Below are 17,070 nucleotides of genomic sequence, written 5' to 3'. Positions count from 1 at the left end.
GGAGGATACATGCAGCCATACTACTTCACTTTGCTGGCTGGGAGTTGTATGAGCAGTAGCATCCAGTACAGATCCTCTTAGGGAGAGAGCGTCCCGTCATTTTTTGCAATAAACCATTCCGGCCGAAGACTTTCATGTTCAACACCCTTTAAACGTCCAAGAAAATATATACTGACTTTTTAAGTATGCCTGTCATTTTGCCATCAAACGAAAAGGAAAATTCCAACTAAGCTTCCGAGATTCATTTACTTTCTAGCATTCCAAACAGGCTGAACTCAGAAACACAGAAATCTATAGAGATTTACAGATTCTCTGTTTGCTTTTCCAGTACAACATTCTCCTCAAAATTGGCTCTACAATCTACATAAAAAGATTCTCGTTACATTCTCAGAATCAATTTATTGCTTTCAATATATTTCTTCCAACCTGTTTCCATATATCAGTCTGAGTCGAGTCCACATCTCAACTAGATATGAAGCTGGGACTCCTTCCTTGCCACAGAAAAAATGAAGCGCAATCATTGCGTCCGCCATTCCATCTAAATCTTGGAAGAGCAACTCCATCCTCAAAGAATCAATAGTTTATAATTCTACCCAAAAGAATGATAAACACAGACCATGTACTTGTAATGTGCAAAGGAAGTAGGCCGACAGTTGACGTTAATTAGTTCCATGACCCAAAATAATTAGTTCCAATACTTTCAAGTAACGAACTCACTTTTATACACAAATAAGCCGTGATCCCAAAATAGGCAGAATAAGCTTCTTTCAGATGAGTAGCATGTAATGATAGACTTTAAACCCAGAACTTTCATAACCTCCTTCTCTTGTTTACAAAGGTAGTGTCCAGCTCTATTTCACTTTTTTAAACCCAGAACTTTCATAACCTCATTCTCTTGTTTGCAGTGTCCAGCTCTATTCCATTTTCCAGCTCCCTTTCGATCCAAGCTTCACTATCTATCTCATCATCCATACCTTCCACTGACTTCTTGTCAACGACTCTCTGCTCCGATCTCCTCCTCTTTAATGCATTTCTAATGCGATCTACATCTATCTTACTATCAGCAGCTTGAATAGATTTAGTGTTTTGATCCAACTTCTCCGTTTTTGGCTCAAAATCACCATCATCAACAACACTAATGGCACTACCACAATCGCTTGACTGACTTCGTATTCCTTTCATGCCAATGTAAAAGTCACTAGAAGCCTCGTTTTCGCTGCACTTGGAAATAGCAGATTTAACAAGTCCTCCACCATCCACCATTGCTCCTTGGCCAGTATAGTCAGCAGCAGCATTTGAGCTGCTGCTTATAACGCATGACTCTGGACTACTGGAAGTTGCAGATTTAACACCTTTGGCCATATTCTGAGAGACATTTGACCCATTTGTAATGGCTGATCCCGGGATACTGGGAATTGTCTTTGCAACCACAGGTTTGGATTCAATCAGCTTCCCACATGCAGGGGGCGGAGCTGGTTTCTGCTTTTTGTCTAACATCCCAAGCATCTGTTGGATGACCTCTGCAGAAGATTGTGAAGATAATTAGCATAGAGTAACAAAATTCCTCATCAACACGAAAAGGAGAAATTAACATTGAGGAAACTAGAGTGTGGACACAGCGAAATAAAATGACGACTGCGGTTCCTCAAACTGAGACAGAATAAAGAATTGATGCCAAATCTACTGAACATTCCTCAACTTACAACTCATTCTACATTGCATCCATAAGTAACCGCTTGGCTAGCTAATGCCAAGCTTGCCGATAATAAAAAAAAACTAATGCCAAGCTACACCAAAGTCAAAGGGAGGTGAAGCACGTGCTTGACCAAGGGCAGCAATAATTTAGAGTCTGTCATATTCACCTATACAGTATACACTAAGAGGAAACAAAGGATGGTACGGTATTTGGAAAGAAAAGTAACAAACCTTCTAGGTGCTTAGGTGAAACTTCAAACTGCATCCACCACACCTTCCCCTTCTCCGAAGGTAATTTTACTTTCTGAAATTTGGAAGCAAGGTATAAAGAACCAGCTGCAATATAATGGGGCTTGTACTGCAAGCAGAGTGTCGTGCGGAGCCTACAGGTCCCATTAAAAGGAGATTTTAAACCTTCGAAGCAAGCAAATAGCAAGTATATACAGACATAGGCTACAAAACATATACAGAACTCTGATGAACAAAACAAAATTAAAGGAAAGAAAAGAGAAGAGAATTTACCAATCATTCACAAAATTCCATGCCACTTCGACAATCTTCTTGTCTGAGATCTCCAATCTCTTCAGAGCTGCAACAAGTGGCTTGTATGGATGTTCAATATTGAGGTCAAAGGCAACTGTTGACAGCAAAAGCCTCTCCCCAGTTAAGATTAATTCCTTCTGCTGATCATAAACATCCTAGACAAAGAGATGCAGATGATCAAGCCTGAGTACATAGGATAGGAGATAGAAGCCCTTTTAAAGGTAACTGCAATATCCGTCATACCCTCTGTCTGATTCTTCGTGAAGCAGAGGGATCCCATCTATACATCAACTTATAAGCCACAATAGTAACATCACTGAGACAGCGTGGTGTTTCCTCTGCTTTACAAGCAAGGAACATGCTCGCAATTGCAATAGTCTGCAAAAGGTGCAAAACCACACTGAGAAGCATGCAAATCAAAGAAGATACAAAAAACGTCGTACTGCCAAACTAGGAAATAACTTCTCCGTTGGTTGATACAATTCGTATGCGTACACTCTTGAGAATCAGAGTGAAAGCAAATTTCACTGGTAATGCCACCCAGATAGGAAAAGCAAATTTCACTGGAATATTGAGCAGCTATTTTCTTAATAGCAATATATTATGCATGATGCCTTGTTCAAAACTTCAAGTCAGCAAAATAAGAAATCCAGGATGTTGGGCTGATAGTTTTTTATCAGTAATAACATCTAACTGTTAGGGATATGTTCGTGGTTCTATGTGTGTGCACGAGATTGTGTAAGAAGAAGACATCTTAGCCGTGATTTTATTCATGAAGGCATCTTTTTCCTATCACCTTGCAAGGTATGAGAAAAACTTACACCACTTCCCTATGAAATATAATATCAATCTCAATCCCGGCGATTTCAAGGGAGGTTTTGTTCAAAGAAGGGGATCTTGTTTGGGTTATTTTGAGCAAGGATAGGCATCCTCACGGTGATTACATGAAGTTGAACGATCGGAAAGTGGGTCCTTGTGAAGTCTTGCACAAGGTCAATGACAACCTTATCAAGTCCACTTACCCTCTCATTTGAGCATCTCCAACACATGTGCAACACTTGGTGCCCTATTTGCCGGAGGACACTACCGTAACTTGAGGACAAGTTTCTTTTTTAGTAGGGGGGTATGATATAGTATGTAATAAGGGCATTTATGTCTTTTGAAATGGGTCTATATATATATATGTGTTGGAGTCCTTTCATTTGGTAGTTTTTATCCTTTTGAAGAATATATTATCAAGAGCTAGTCTCTTTTGTATCCCATTTGGGAGTTTCTCTCTCTACATTATCTATGGGTATTTGGGTTTGCATCATTGACTACTGGAATTCTGCACCCTAATTTAAGTTATTTGCTACTCCTGTTCTGCTAAACCATCTTCCCAATTTGGATGTCCCAAAATGCATGACCACTTTTGAAAAGTTAAAGCATCAAACTTTTAGAAACTATTGCTAGCAAACAAAGGTTCTTCCGTCTGTAGGTGATCCGTTCCACACCAGAGCTAGAAACCCTTTTCTCAATACCCTACAGTAGCAGGACCAGATCCATTACTGGTGCCATGGCTCACACGCTTCGATGCATAGCTGGGAGCTAAGTCACAAGTACAACGAGTGCGAGTGTGGGAGCATGAAAGCATCAATTTCGAAAATGTGCAAGACTGAGAGCGCAACAAGAGCGTCTAATCGTTAAAATATACGGTGCTATTTCTTTTTCCAAAAATTGACAATGTTTTCAAATAAGTTTGGTTTTCATTACTAGTTGTGCAGCAATAGGCAGGGTACTTGATTCCAATAAAAAAAATCATCCAAAGTTGAACATAACACAAGTGATGTGGGTGACTCAGGCCTCTTTTTCTCGAGTTTTTTAAGGTCACTCCTAGAAAACTATCCATGTTTTCGAAATTATTTTCTGAGTCTCTGTTGTTGGTGTGCATGCATAATTGCTGTCACAAACTCTGCACACTGATGGATGCCACATAAGCTAACAGTAGGCATAATAATATAAGGCCAAAGCACATGGAGAATTGTTTCAAAACCAAACAGAAAGCCGCACTTTAATTTGAGTTTGCATATCTGGAAAAATCAGGCCACGAATTTAAAGCTGATTCCTGCAAATTTCGTCAATCCATGCTTTTAAAAGTCACTAACAGTGAGACTGAACCCACCCTCTCTTATGTGGTACTCATCCTACCACTCTACCTAAAACTAGCTTTGTATGTATTACTGTGGTTGTGAATATACATTTGACTTTTTAAAACCGGCGATCAAGGGTCAATGTTGAGATCAATAGCTTCTAATGCGAATTTCAACGTATTCAAAGCATGATGACCTCTTGCTAAATTTTGATGTTAACTTCCAAATAGAGTACAACGGAGGGACGGAAGGAGAATCAAGAATCCCAGTCAATGTAAGATACCCAATGCACTATCTTCTAGCGATAGACGGGGTTCCTCATATTTCAATGCATGAGTTTTCAGATTAAGGGTGACAGGTATGCTCATAACGTAGTTCAAATTTGATTTTTTATACACAACTCCTGGCTATTCCCGAAGACCAAGTACGTTCAAGCATCTACAATATTCCGAGTATGAATTTCATCCAATCAAGAAGATAAAGGACTCTACTTGCTATGCCATTAGAAGTAGAGCACGGCCAAAAAGGAGAAGGAAAAATAACATGCCATTTACCTGCCAATCACTCTTTGCATGAGACTGACGCATGTAAAACCGATGACACAACATCATTGCAGTTGCTATTGTAACTTGTGGCCTGAAAACAAAACCAAAACACCAATCACCACCATGAGCAAATAGACATTGCATAAACTTCTACGTAGAAGAGAGGAAAAAGTATGCACCCAAGAAACAACAAAACTCTAGGAGATGGCATTGGAACGTAAAGTCTTGATCATCCGCTCAAACTACATAACGCTCTCAAACGTAACCATCGATACAAACTGTACATGCTTCTAGTAAATGCTTATTCTTTCAAACATATATTTTTTAGGAGTGATAGGCACGTGGGCAAATAACAGGTATATGTATCTCGCACCACAATTGCCAGATAAGCACACATAACTAACGAAAAGGAGGCACTTTGCTTTCACCAGAAAATGAGAGGATATCAGATGATAAACCAGAAGTTCAGAATGGTACCAAATTCCGATTCCTTAACAAGCACTCGACCCAAGTGCACGGGCAATAATAACAACAAAAAAAAAGGCTCATTTTTTGGGACAAAAAGTTCAATCTATATCTAAGCTTACACTTTAAGCTCCATTCCAAGCTCTTGTAAAAATGAGCAGTAAAACTTCCGCAACGCTGACTCCTGCTCATATTCAATTCCATCCTTCATTGATGGAGAATGATGCTCTATTTCTTGTTTACTGAAATACCACTTGCGTGTAAGGTATGGAGGTACTCCAGGAATGTTTAAACATTGTGTCTCTCTTGCATCCTGAAGATGATTCTGTAACAGTTGCCCTTCCATGGTTCCTCTCCTATTAATTGCAAACCAAAGAATTATATATCTGCACAATTTTCTTCGCTTATTTAACAGGTCACAAAGTAGCAGTATAGTTAAGTTCTGCAGAAAACCAATGTAAAGCTTCTTGAAGATTGAGACACAAAAAATGAATAAATTAGCTCGTCCCACAACCAATGACCTCCATCCTCCACTAAATAAGAAATACTTAAGATAACACACGATGCCAACTGCATGCATCACAAAAAAGTGACAAACGCCAAAAGGCAAAGTAGGAAATGGTCCTCATCCATTTTAACAAATATTACCATGCCTCTAGATTTCCAAACATATTTCCGAGAAAAACCTTATCCACGTGACTAATAAAGGTATCCAAAAAGGTCTGTGGCTCAAAAGAAACCCAAGTTATGTGAAGAACAAACAATCTATCCACCCAATTGCCTACAATAAGTTGGAGATTTGTTCTTCCCCGTGGATGCTCGAATGGAAAATTATCTGATAACTGAGAAGTAAAATTATTTGTACTTCCACATATGCCTCGTTTGAAAAGGTAATTAACCAAACCATTTCTCTCTCTGGTTTGGAATGCTGAAGGGACTTGGGATTTTAATTATTGCGCATCATGAACTGAAGTAACCGAGCATTCTATAATCTACTAAACGTTATTCGGAAAATGATTTATAGGAACTATACATCTTTCTGTAATCTTTCCATGATATCCAGCAACACAAAGAAAATAAACAAGAACCAAAATAGATGAAAAGGTTCACAAATTTTAGCCAAGCCCGTTAAATATCGTTAACAAGTTACGCAAACAGAACAAAATAAACTATAAAATTACAAAACGGATGCGGGATCCCCCACAGAGCACTTCAGATCGACATCAACAAACCTTGCTCTTTAACACAATACACCAAAAACTAATACGCATGATTTCCAGTGCCCTGTTAAGCTATGATTGCAATCCACCTATTAAAAGAAGCAAGCATTGCCCAGCAACTACTTCCCAGATCTCCAAGATAATAATAACCTTCTTACAGTATAGAAACATCTTTTCTGTACCACAAATTGATAGATACTGCGATTAATAAATCAAGACCAACGAAATTTAGGTCAAAAATTTAAAAATAACAGATTGAATACACTCTTGAGTCTTGACATAGAATAGAAATCCAGCTGAAATTTCAGATTTTGAAACGTAACTTGGATATATATCACAAATAATCGCAGCTAAACGATGAATTCAGTTAATACGGAAACAACAATCTACAGATTTCAACTAGTGCGAACAAGAATTACAAAATCAGCAGTCATACAAGAATTGGGGAAAAAATCAAGAACGCCCCAAACGATAATGAGGGAAAAGTTCCAATTTTTTCCGACAACGAACGTCCTAGGATTAAAAGCCCGTTGCTTTGCGACAAATCGATAAAAATCAATTGGAGAACTCGAGAGAGAGAGAGAGAGAGAGAGAGAGAGAGATACCTGATGGAAGAAGCTGATCGATTACCGAAGCAAATTCTCGAATTGGTAAGTCAAAGAGATATAGATTACGGAAACCCTAGTTGAAAACTACAGCTTTCTGAAAAAATCAATTGAAGTTGACTGGCTCTCTCTCTCTCTCTTCAGTGAGGCTCTGATTGGTTTGTTTTAAAGATGATGATGAAACATAACTGACTCTCTCTCTTCTGCCTTGGGAAGCAAGGAGTGAACGTTCCTACGGCCTGCGAATTCGAAAACGTGAAACGCGTGCTACACCGCGTTCCCATGTTCAACAGTGGGCTTGCGAGCCCTGCTTGCTAACCCTAGCCCAGAAGGGGTTTGTAATTGGGACCAATTCACCTTGGAAACTCGGATTTTGTTGGATAAGGGCCATAAGGCGCAGGTTCTCGTTCTTACGAGGTTAAATATATTGATATTCATAACACCACCCACATGTGCGGTTGTATCTCCTACATATAGCGGTGTAGTGTAATAGAACAATATTTTCTATCATGAAGCTGTGTAGGAGATGGCATAGCCAATCCCCTGTCACCACCCCTTACTTGGAACACTTTTTTTTTTTTAATCTTCTTTTGGGTTTTTCGTGCGATTTTTTGTTTTATAAGACAAATCTTGTTCTAAACTACGAGAAATGGGATGAGACCGGTAAGGTTTGAACCCTCACCTGGTGCAACGAGTATAGGGCGCTCATCACTTGATTGTCAGTCTATTTGCCATATTTCAAGTGAAATAACACTCCCGACCAAAAAAAAAAAATTTGAAGTGAAATAACGCTCTGTCATTTTAAAAAATTTATTCTTTAAAACACTACATTTTGCGATTTTAATAGTCAAGACTTTTTTCTTATACTTAAATTAAATTCTGAACTTTATTTTTAATATACTTGATAAATATTCAAAATTTTCATTTTTGCCGCATTTTTTTTTCCTCCTCTTAGATTCGGCCCCTTTCAGGTACACATCCAAGCTCTACCGCTGCTTCCAGACACAGATAACGGGTTACTATACCAGTAACCAGCACTTCTATGATCTGTTAACTTTGTAAGGTACTTACCAGAGACTTAAACATTTCGTTGGCCCACGAGCCGAGTTTCAGCTTCAGCCCAACCCAAGGAATTTTTTGTGAACCAACAAGTTTCAGCTTTAGCCCAACTAAAGAGGCTGCTTTTGTGGTCCACTTGGAGGATTATTTTGTTTCGTCTCTTGTTTAACATTAATATTACTACGAAAATGATGGCCCTAGACGTGTTTTGATAATTAATACATGCCAAGGATATTTTCAGCATTAACAAATATTCTTAGCGTGTCCTTAGCGGATATTAATTATCAAAACACGTCATTGGTCATCATTTTCCCCTACTATTACTAGCATTGTCTGAGCCCAAAGGACCCTATTAAGTACATCAAACTATATATAGGACTGTTTGGATCATCAAAGTCCCTCTAATCCTTTAGATTCTTCCCGGTATAGGTGAAATTAAACTTAATATCGATGGTCGTCGGCACGATTCAATAGAAAAAGTATGGCTTTGGAGGTCTGTTCCCAGGTGCAGAAAGTGAATGGGTCCTAGAATACCATGGCACGCTCAGCTAAAGTTCTAGTATAGAGGCAGAAATTTGGGTATCTATAGAGATGGAATTAGAGAATTAACAATAATTCTTAATAAAGGAATAAGGAATGTGAAGATTGAGTCAAACTCTCTCCTAGCTAGCCTGGAGCTTTGCTAAGCCACATTTATCATCAAGCTAACCGGAGCGCCAACCATTTAACAAGGATTGGAGTAGAGCAAGCTCAAGATCTTCTTGTTACTGAAGAGATTCCCCCCTCCGTCAGGCATTTTCTTGCTAGAGGATAGCTTGGGTGTTGGCCATACTAGCTAGAGTTTAGCTAGTACCGTACGCTTTTTTGTTATTTTTTGGGATTAGAAATCTGGACTTGTATTGTGATACTCTATTTGCGTAATTATTTATTTTTGAAGTACTAGAAAAAGTATGAAGAAAAAAGGAAAATTGTTTGATGAAAGTTGGTGTATGTGACTTTTTGCCTATAATAATGTCTTGCTTAAAAGGTCTAAAACATAAGTACTCCATACCAAACTAACCATTTTCTCTTACTAAGTATAGGAGTAACTTTTAGTATAGAAGACAAACTATATAAGCCCATATCGAACTAGCCATTTTCTCTAAGTAAGTACATATCAATAACAACAAACGATCACATGTGTGTAGGTACGTGAAGCTTTAATGATAGATGTGTTTAGAAATTGAATTAAAGTTATCGTTGAACCAAACTAAACAAATCGAAAACTATGAGATGCAAGTGAAAAAAAAAAAAAAGTTATTTAAAGGCTAAAGTAAAAAGTAGAAGAAATCAAAAGGGAGAAAATGTACGTAACTACGTAAGCAGCACAACACAATTCAAAGTTGAACGCTCCCTATTTTATAGTAGGAGATAAAAATTGGGTTTGAGACCCAAGTATAAACTGATACTTTAGAAGAGTACTTCTACTACCACACCTATTTACACAATATTATGACCCAAGATTATGATTCTGTGGAGTTGGGGTTGGCCCAGCCAATAGGAAAATGACAAGAGTGTCACTGTGTCAGTGTGAGTGTGTATGAGAGAGAGAGAGAGAGAGGTGTGTGAAGGAAAAGGCAAGTGTGAGCCCAAGAGTTAGTCCGGTTGTTTCGTGGTGCTCTCATACAATTGATAAGAGTTTGATCCTTGTGAATTCCTGAGCATATCTCTAATTCATGGCTTCAAATTGGAGATGTCAAATTTTTTTTTGAAGACTTATGTGACATTTTGACATTTTCAATTTGACATCAAGTTCTCTCTTACCAAATCTCTATGTTAAAAAAAAATAAAAAAAATCTCAAACGGCTCATTTTTTATATCTAGACTGTCACTTTTTCGAAAATTTGCAGGATGTTTGGTTGCTGTCAAATTTGGCGGCATATCTTCCCTTTAAATCCACGTCAACTTTGATATATGGAAAGATACCTTGATTGGATGGTGTATTGCAACAAAAAGTTACCGTTGCTTGGTCCACGTCAGCTTTGGCATCTTCGGTTAGAGATGCTCTAGTTCCGGCGTGAATAATCTATCTTTCACCAAATCGAAGAGTGTACAAATTAAGGTGTGCGCAAAATGACTTGAACAAGCCGAACCCAAAAGGGGGAAAAAAAAAAAAAGGAAAGGTCTGCGTGAGTGTCAACCAACAAAGCCTCACGTTTGGAATCCAAGATTTGAACAAGAGATTTGAGAGTATCTTTTCATGTGGGTCTATAAAGTAGCCTAGCTAAGATAGTAGTGGCCTAGTCTTTGATAAATACTTTCATGATGATGATAATATATATACTAAAAAAAACTACAGTATTTAATAATGTGAGCATGATAAATTGCTTTTTTGGGGACTTATCGTTATCTTCCAATTTTATTAAGAAATTAATTTTTGTGTTTCACTTTTTATTGATGGCATTTCAATTTTAACATGAAATTATTAGTAGCGCCATCAATAAAAAGTGGAGTGCGAATATCAATTTTCTTTTATTAATCGATTGATTGACTTGGATCTTGTTAAAAAAATTTAACCAATTGTAGTAATGCTGCATGATGTTTCAATATTCTGAATAATACTTGGTTGCTTTATCTTGATTGATGCTTAAAATTATATGAAATGCTTCTCTTGAGATTTAACAATTCTTATTCAACAACCTATATAATATCGTCATGTTTGCGTAATCGTTAATCCCTTTTTTATCTTCACTAATGAAAACTAATGACTATTACGATGGCAAGTGCTGTCGGACAACGCTTTGGTGCAAGTACAAAGTATGATTATGGGGTCACATTTCCACTAACAAAAATAATAGGCAACAATTTATGCTATTTTAGCATCTTATTCACACTAAGCAATAAATTGTGGCATTTTAATTTGTTGTTCACACTAAACGATAATTTATTGGTTAGTGAAAATAATTAACTTGACATTTTTTAATAATTTTTTACTCACATTCTCATATACAACTTATTGGTCAGTAGAAACAACTAATAACTTGTTTTTCAAAAAAAAAATTCTACCGCCAACACCCCCTGAGTATCTGTTTAATTTATCATCGATCTGGTCATATTGTATCAGCCGCCTAGGTGGTAGCAAATTGGTAAAGCTGGTGAATTTAAGTGTGAGCTCTAAATTTTTCACGCTATTTTTGGGTTGAATCCGCGCACAATAATAGTCCTAGGAATCAGATATATATTGTGTGAGAGAAACTTCGTTTTTTTCGCGCCTTGGTGGGGCTGTAGAAATCCGTTTTGGAGTTCGTCGAATTCGGAGTTTTTATAATCATATAGGAGGATTTTTTGTCTTCCAATACAGAGATAGACATCATACCGAATTGAATTCCACCACGAAACGTGCTATTAATTTAATAAATTTTGGACACATTCAAGAAAATGCATGTCCACATAACCGATCTAAATCAGATTCTCTCCGTCACTGAGATAGATTGCGCTGCCACCCTTCAAAGCACTAAAGAAAGCCGAACGGGTTTGGCTAAGTGGGCATGACAAACCAATTAAAAGACTAGCTTCTAAAGAAGTCGTAAGTTCGAATCACATCAAGACTAAACATTCCAAATCCTGTGGCCGGTGGAGGTTTGGTCAGCCGTCAATTTCAGACTCCAAAATTTATCGAGGTGCGTGCAAGCTGACCCGAACATCCGAAGAATAATTAAATAAAACCCATTAAGATCACTTCCACCACCACAAAACAGACAACGAATGAACATCATGCAGAGCGGTTGGCTTATTCATCACTAAGGGTATGGCCACTCATGTTCTCTAGCCAGTTGGGTAGAGAGGCAAAGTGAACCAAATAAAGGAAAAAAGCCAACTTTGCATCACTAATTACTTTTCAGTAATTTATTAGAAGCATAAAAATAGGCAAGCAAGAAATGAGAAGCACCTTTCTGGTTGAGTAATAATTAAGACTTCTTCCTACCCCAAATGATAAATGATAGATTTCAACTTCTTCAGTGATTTAATTTGTCAATGATAGACCTTACAGAAATGTGTAGCGAAAAAAGATGTCGGGTACTACATGACAGTGTCCCAAGAAAATAAAATAATTAGCCGGCTTAAGGTTATCACCGAATTAACTGTGTAATTTAGAAGTCTTGTGTTTCGACTCTTGTTGGCACTACTACCTCTTCAATTGAACGAGTGGACAGAAAACAAAATAAACCAATCACGACCATATAACTGAAGCACCGACATAGGACTGCATAAAAATCAACAGACGCAACTCTTCTCAAAAAGAAAAGGTGCTACTACTCTATGTACCGACAAAATAAAGAATAATGTTTTAACCCTTTAATGTCGCCCTACCTAAATAGGTAAATAGCGTACCTTTGTTTCTCTTTTGGTTTTCTTTTCGAAGTATGACCTTCAATTTAAAGTGGATGCTGGAAGTATTATTTAGTGTGTATCACAATTTGTGATACCCTTTGCAAAAAAGGAGCTATGGGGACTACAAATACAAACATGAAAATCTATCAAGGTTCATTTCATAAATAGTAGAAACCACCTCCAAAATCACAAGTACTGTATAACAGTATCAAAATCCATTCAAATCAGTCCATTTTCTTCCCTGCAATGCCCATTTGGACCCCCATTATTATCTCCACTACTTCGAAAATCTCTCATGTAATGCTCAAACTTATCAACCACACTCTCTGGCACAGACACTAGCACTCTCACAGCATCGAAATCACCAGTCACTGGCAGAAACAAGCAATATATATCACTGGTTAGTGGGCCCATGTGCAAAGGCTTCCCCTCCCCAAAATCCAAATCCTCCAACCCTAGCTTAGCCCATTGAGAAATTACCAAGCTCAATGACAAGTCTGTTTTTACCGTTTTGTCCTCCAACATATCTACGGTGGACTTCACGTACTCGTGGGTCAAGCAAGATTTGGCTTGTTGCACCAATTTCACACCATGGTGCAAGTTAGCGCTCACCAAATCCTTAACATTGGTCTCGGCGCATCCCAACACAAACCCGTTTCCATAGTAGCCCTGTTCTAACTCAGGATTCAATCGATTCCGAATATTGATAGAGAAAAGGAGCTTAACATTGAGGGTGGGATCCAAGTCTAGTGAATTAACCCAGGATCGCCACGTGTGAGCTGCTAAGACCTCAAAGGTGGTGCATTTTACAGAGGGTACCAATTGTCTCTTCAGGTGAAGGACATGGGACGGGGTGAAGGTTAAGGATGAAGGCACCAGTGCCTGAGTTTGGAGGTATTGGTTGAGGTCTACTTGGAAAGAACTGTCTTTGTCAGGGGTAGTTTTGGAAAATTGGGGGTGAGTGGAGGTTACTTGAGGAGGGTTTCGGGGTTTTAACACGTGGCGAGAGTGAAAGGGGTTGATTGGTAAATCGATGGTGGGTTTGGTGGTGAGGTGGGCCCAGGCATGTAGGAATTGCGATGTGCCAATGCCGTCACATAGACAGTGATTGATCCCAGTGCACACAATCATTCCCCCACAACTGAGATTTGTGATCTACAAAAATAGAAGGAAAAAGCATTATAGTTGGGGGCATTTTGGTCATTTTACAAAATACACCAAACTTAAGGAGGAAACATGAGAAGGGACAAAAATCATTAAAAACAAAGGAGTGCTAGGAACAAAGAAAATTGGCAAAGAAAAGACCCTTAAAGTGTACATGAACAGCCCAGATTTACTGTGCAGTGAATCTGGGCCGTTCATGTATACTTTAAAGGTCCTTTCTTTGTCTATTTTCTTTGCACTTAGCATTTCTCTTAAAAACAAAGTGTAGGGTCACCTATTGGCTATTGTCTGGGACACGGCCCTAACATAACTAAGGTATTCAGATTAACTTACGCTAATCTCGACTAATTTTAAGAGGCCAAACCCACCATTCGCTAATAGGAATCAATCAAAGTCAGAACAAAGTTTCGTATCAACTGACCACATAAGAATCGATAGGATCTGAGAAATTTTAGAAATATCAAGAAAGAACTAAGTCCAAAATCTTAACCACAAGACAAGTCCAATGGAGTTAATTTAGGATTTATTCTTAGTGATTGTTCTAATAAAAGTCAAGAAGTTAGAAACAATAATCACTTTTCATATATAGTAATTTTTATTCATGTGCGAAAACTACATTTGAAAATTGGAGAATAAGTTCCCGAAAATAGTTTGTGAAAACAATAAATAAGGTATTATCGATCTTTTCAAATTCAATTTTTTGGAACTCTCTAAATATTAATTTTGAAAACTCAAAACACTGATTATTAACCCAAATGATCTTCAAAAATAAATATCTATTCAATGCTCCATCCAAGAGAAAATAAAAATACAAATCCATTTGAGGTTAGAAAGCAATTTCGACAACCGTAGATCAAGATTCTCTGAAAACAACCAATAAATGTTGAACTAAAACAGACAAAACTAGGGCTGATTTCTGAATTATTAGAAGTCGAAAAGACAAAACTACCCTCATATCCGCTTAGAGGGGCAAGGAGTAAATGTTGTAACGGTAACATCACACACAAAAAAAAACTATGGTTGCACGATTAGGTGTACACCAAATGTACACGAGTGCGGGGTAGAACCGTTCAATTTGTTTAAAACATATTGTTAAGAGTCCTTACAAAAATCAGCTCATTCAAATATTGGTAATGAATTCGAAGGGACAAAAATTGAATGAATTGATCAATATTTTAACGATGACTGAATGAGCTGATTATTTGCAGGCACCTTTAAAATAATATTTTGACAAAATTGAACGTCTCCGATCATTAATACTAAGGTCCAAAAATGGGTCTCACGCAATCTGTATATAATTGATGTTGTATCCATGAGCCCAACAGGACACATTGAAAGGGGAACTTCTCCTTTAAACTAGTACTCCACAAGTCCAAAAATTAACCATATATGGAAAAGTCAGAGGATAATAATATAATGGAGCACGAAGCCATTGTAGGAATCTGCTTCAATCCATCATTATTAAGACAGGTGGAAAAGCCTTTCTTTTTTTTATCTGTGGAAAAAGCATAAATGGATTCCACCTTTTTTATACTTGTCCAAGAAATTGTTAGCAGATAGGAGAACTAGTAACAACTGTTCTCACAGAATAAAATGTCAATACAGGAACTAAAAATAAAATTTGTTGAAAAAAAAAAATGCGATCTTCGACTTTATAGATGCATATAAATATTTTGAGCATTTTCTGAGATTTTATATTAGTTAAACTAGGGAACAAAGATAGTTGCTACAAGAACATTATCTAGATAATGCAAAACTTAAACAAATCAAAGAAACACAACACGTAACCACATAAGAGAGAAAGAATCGAGATCAAAAACCCTTACAGCCCCTTTGGATTGCGAAAATGATGGGAAAAGAGGGCGGAAATGATGGGAAAAGATAAAAATTATTTGAATAATTTAAAGAGGTAAAAAATGATGAAAAACAAATAAAAAGTACGAAATTTATTGGCATATATATTTTTCTCTCATCAAATCTTATCGTTTTGGTGAAATTTGATGACTTCAATCTTTGTTTTTTTTTTTTTTTTTTTTTTCTCCCTTTCTCTCAATCCAAAGAGCCAATTAGGCTTTAATTGTTCATTTCAATTTTCTAATGGATGGAAATCATAAGAAGCTTTAACTATAAATGAATTGCGTAACTAGAGTGAAAAATAGGTTAAATATAAAAGATTGTAATAATCTCAAGCCTTCACATGAATGATTTTGAATCACTATTAAGTCCTAATTAACGCAAGTTATCAAATCTAAATTTGACACGTTACTTTCATAGTAAATTTTTTTGATAACCAAATATCCGGGCCAACTTACGGTCACATCGACTAATCTTGGAATCATAAATCCACCTTCAACCAGCCGGGTAAATTTACAGATACGTACATTTTCTCGATTCATAGACTTTTCCTGAAGAAAAAGAATGATTAGATGGAAACCTGACCTGAATGACAAGCGGAGGAACATCCAAGAAGCTACGGGCTTCAACTCTATACAAGAGCTTCCTCCAAGACCTGTTTGGCCGCTCAGAAAGTTCAAGAAAATCTTCAGCTGTAATATCCATGAAAGCTTCAGCAAACAAAGCACCCTCCCCATTACAATCAACCTCGAGCTTCTGATCATTTTCCGAGCTAGCTCTCAACCTCCCAGCTAATGGGTAGTAATCCACTAGAACCTTGGAGAGAGAACACTTCAAGCTATCTACGGATACAGATTTCTTGAAAAGGTACAGGTACTTAATGGAAAATCTGAGGAACTTTTGATCATCTAGGTTGGAGAGATACAGTGAATGCTTGGGTGTAGGGCTGTTTGGGGTAATTAGAATAGGATTGTTTTGATAGTTACAATCAGGGAGTTCTGGAGAACTTAACATAATTTACTGTTTTGAGCGAGAGAGAGAGAGAGAGAGGGGTCGATGGAATGAGAAAGGCAAGAGGGGAGATATTTGTAGAGAGAGCAAACAGGGGGTGATCGGTTGGAGATCTGCGGTTGGATATGGAGGTGTACGACCAGATTCCTAGCTATATGAGAGTGAGGATACGAAGAGCACGAGAGGACAGCCTAAAGTCACATAATTCTTCAAAAAAAAAAAAAAACTTTTGCTCCTGCTCTCAATTTTCGCACTTTATTCGCGTTTTCAATTTTCGCTCTCGCGACTTTTAATAGTTTCAGATGCTTATAAAAGATGTTTTCATGCTCCCATTCATGCATGCGCACGCACATTATGTTACTTAGGGACAAATGAGCACGCTTATTCATTAGGCGGAGGTTTTGGAATA

The 17,070-nt window shown here is 37.5% G+C and overlaps 2 protein-coding genes across 5 annotated transcripts; both read right to left on the bottom strand.

Moving 5' to 3' along the window:
• Window positions 1-220: 220 nt before the first annotated feature.
• Window positions 221-7,521, bottom strand: LOC131330987 (cyclin-T1-3). Of its 4 annotated transcripts, none has more exons than XM_058364781.1 (7): window positions 7,203-7,521; window positions 5,500-5,733; window positions 4,922-5,003; window positions 2,482-2,616; window positions 2,218-2,393; window positions 1,927-2,078; window positions 221-1,520 (listed from the first exon to the last, which is right to left on the bottom strand). In XM_058364781.1, exons 2-7 carry the CDS (start codon window positions 5,721-5,723, stop codon window positions 880-882), a joined length of 1,410 nt encoding a protein of 469 aa, XP_058220764.1. In that variant the 5' UTR covers window positions 5,724-5,733; window positions 7,203-7,521; the 3' UTR covers window positions 221-879. The 4 variants fall into 4 exon arrangements, with proteins under 4 accessions (XP_058220764.1, XP_058220763.1, XP_058220765.1 ...); XM_058364780.1 differs by having other exon boundaries at window positions 5,500-5,819; window positions 7,203-7,370; XM_058364782.1 differs by having other exon boundaries at window positions 5,500-5,763; window positions 7,203-7,370.
• A 5,154-nt stretch (window positions 7,522-12,675) lies between these two features.
• LOC131330985 (alcohol acyltransferase 9) lies at window positions 12,676-16,783 on the bottom strand. The gene is made up of 2 exons (XM_058364779.1): window positions 16,236-16,783; window positions 12,676-13,787 (listed from the first exon to the last, which is right to left on the bottom strand). The coding sequence occupies exons 1-2, from the start codon at window positions 16,662-16,664 to the stop codon at window positions 12,852-12,854; spliced, it is 1,365 nt and encodes a 454-aa protein (XP_058220762.1). The 5' UTR covers window positions 16,665-16,783; the 3' UTR covers window positions 12,676-12,851.
• Window positions 16,784-17,070: the final 287 nt, after the last annotated feature.

Source organism: Rhododendron vialii, chromosome 6a (assembly GCF_030253575.1).
Source record: "Rhododendron vialii isolate Sample 1 chromosome 6a, ASM3025357v1".
In the NCBI taxonomy this organism is placed as follows: Eukaryota; Viridiplantae; Streptophyta; class Magnoliopsida; order Ericales; family Ericaceae; genus Rhododendron; species Rhododendron vialii.
The sequence above is the reverse complement of the archived record's forward strand: the minus strand, read 5'-3'. Positions and strand labels throughout refer to the sequence as shown.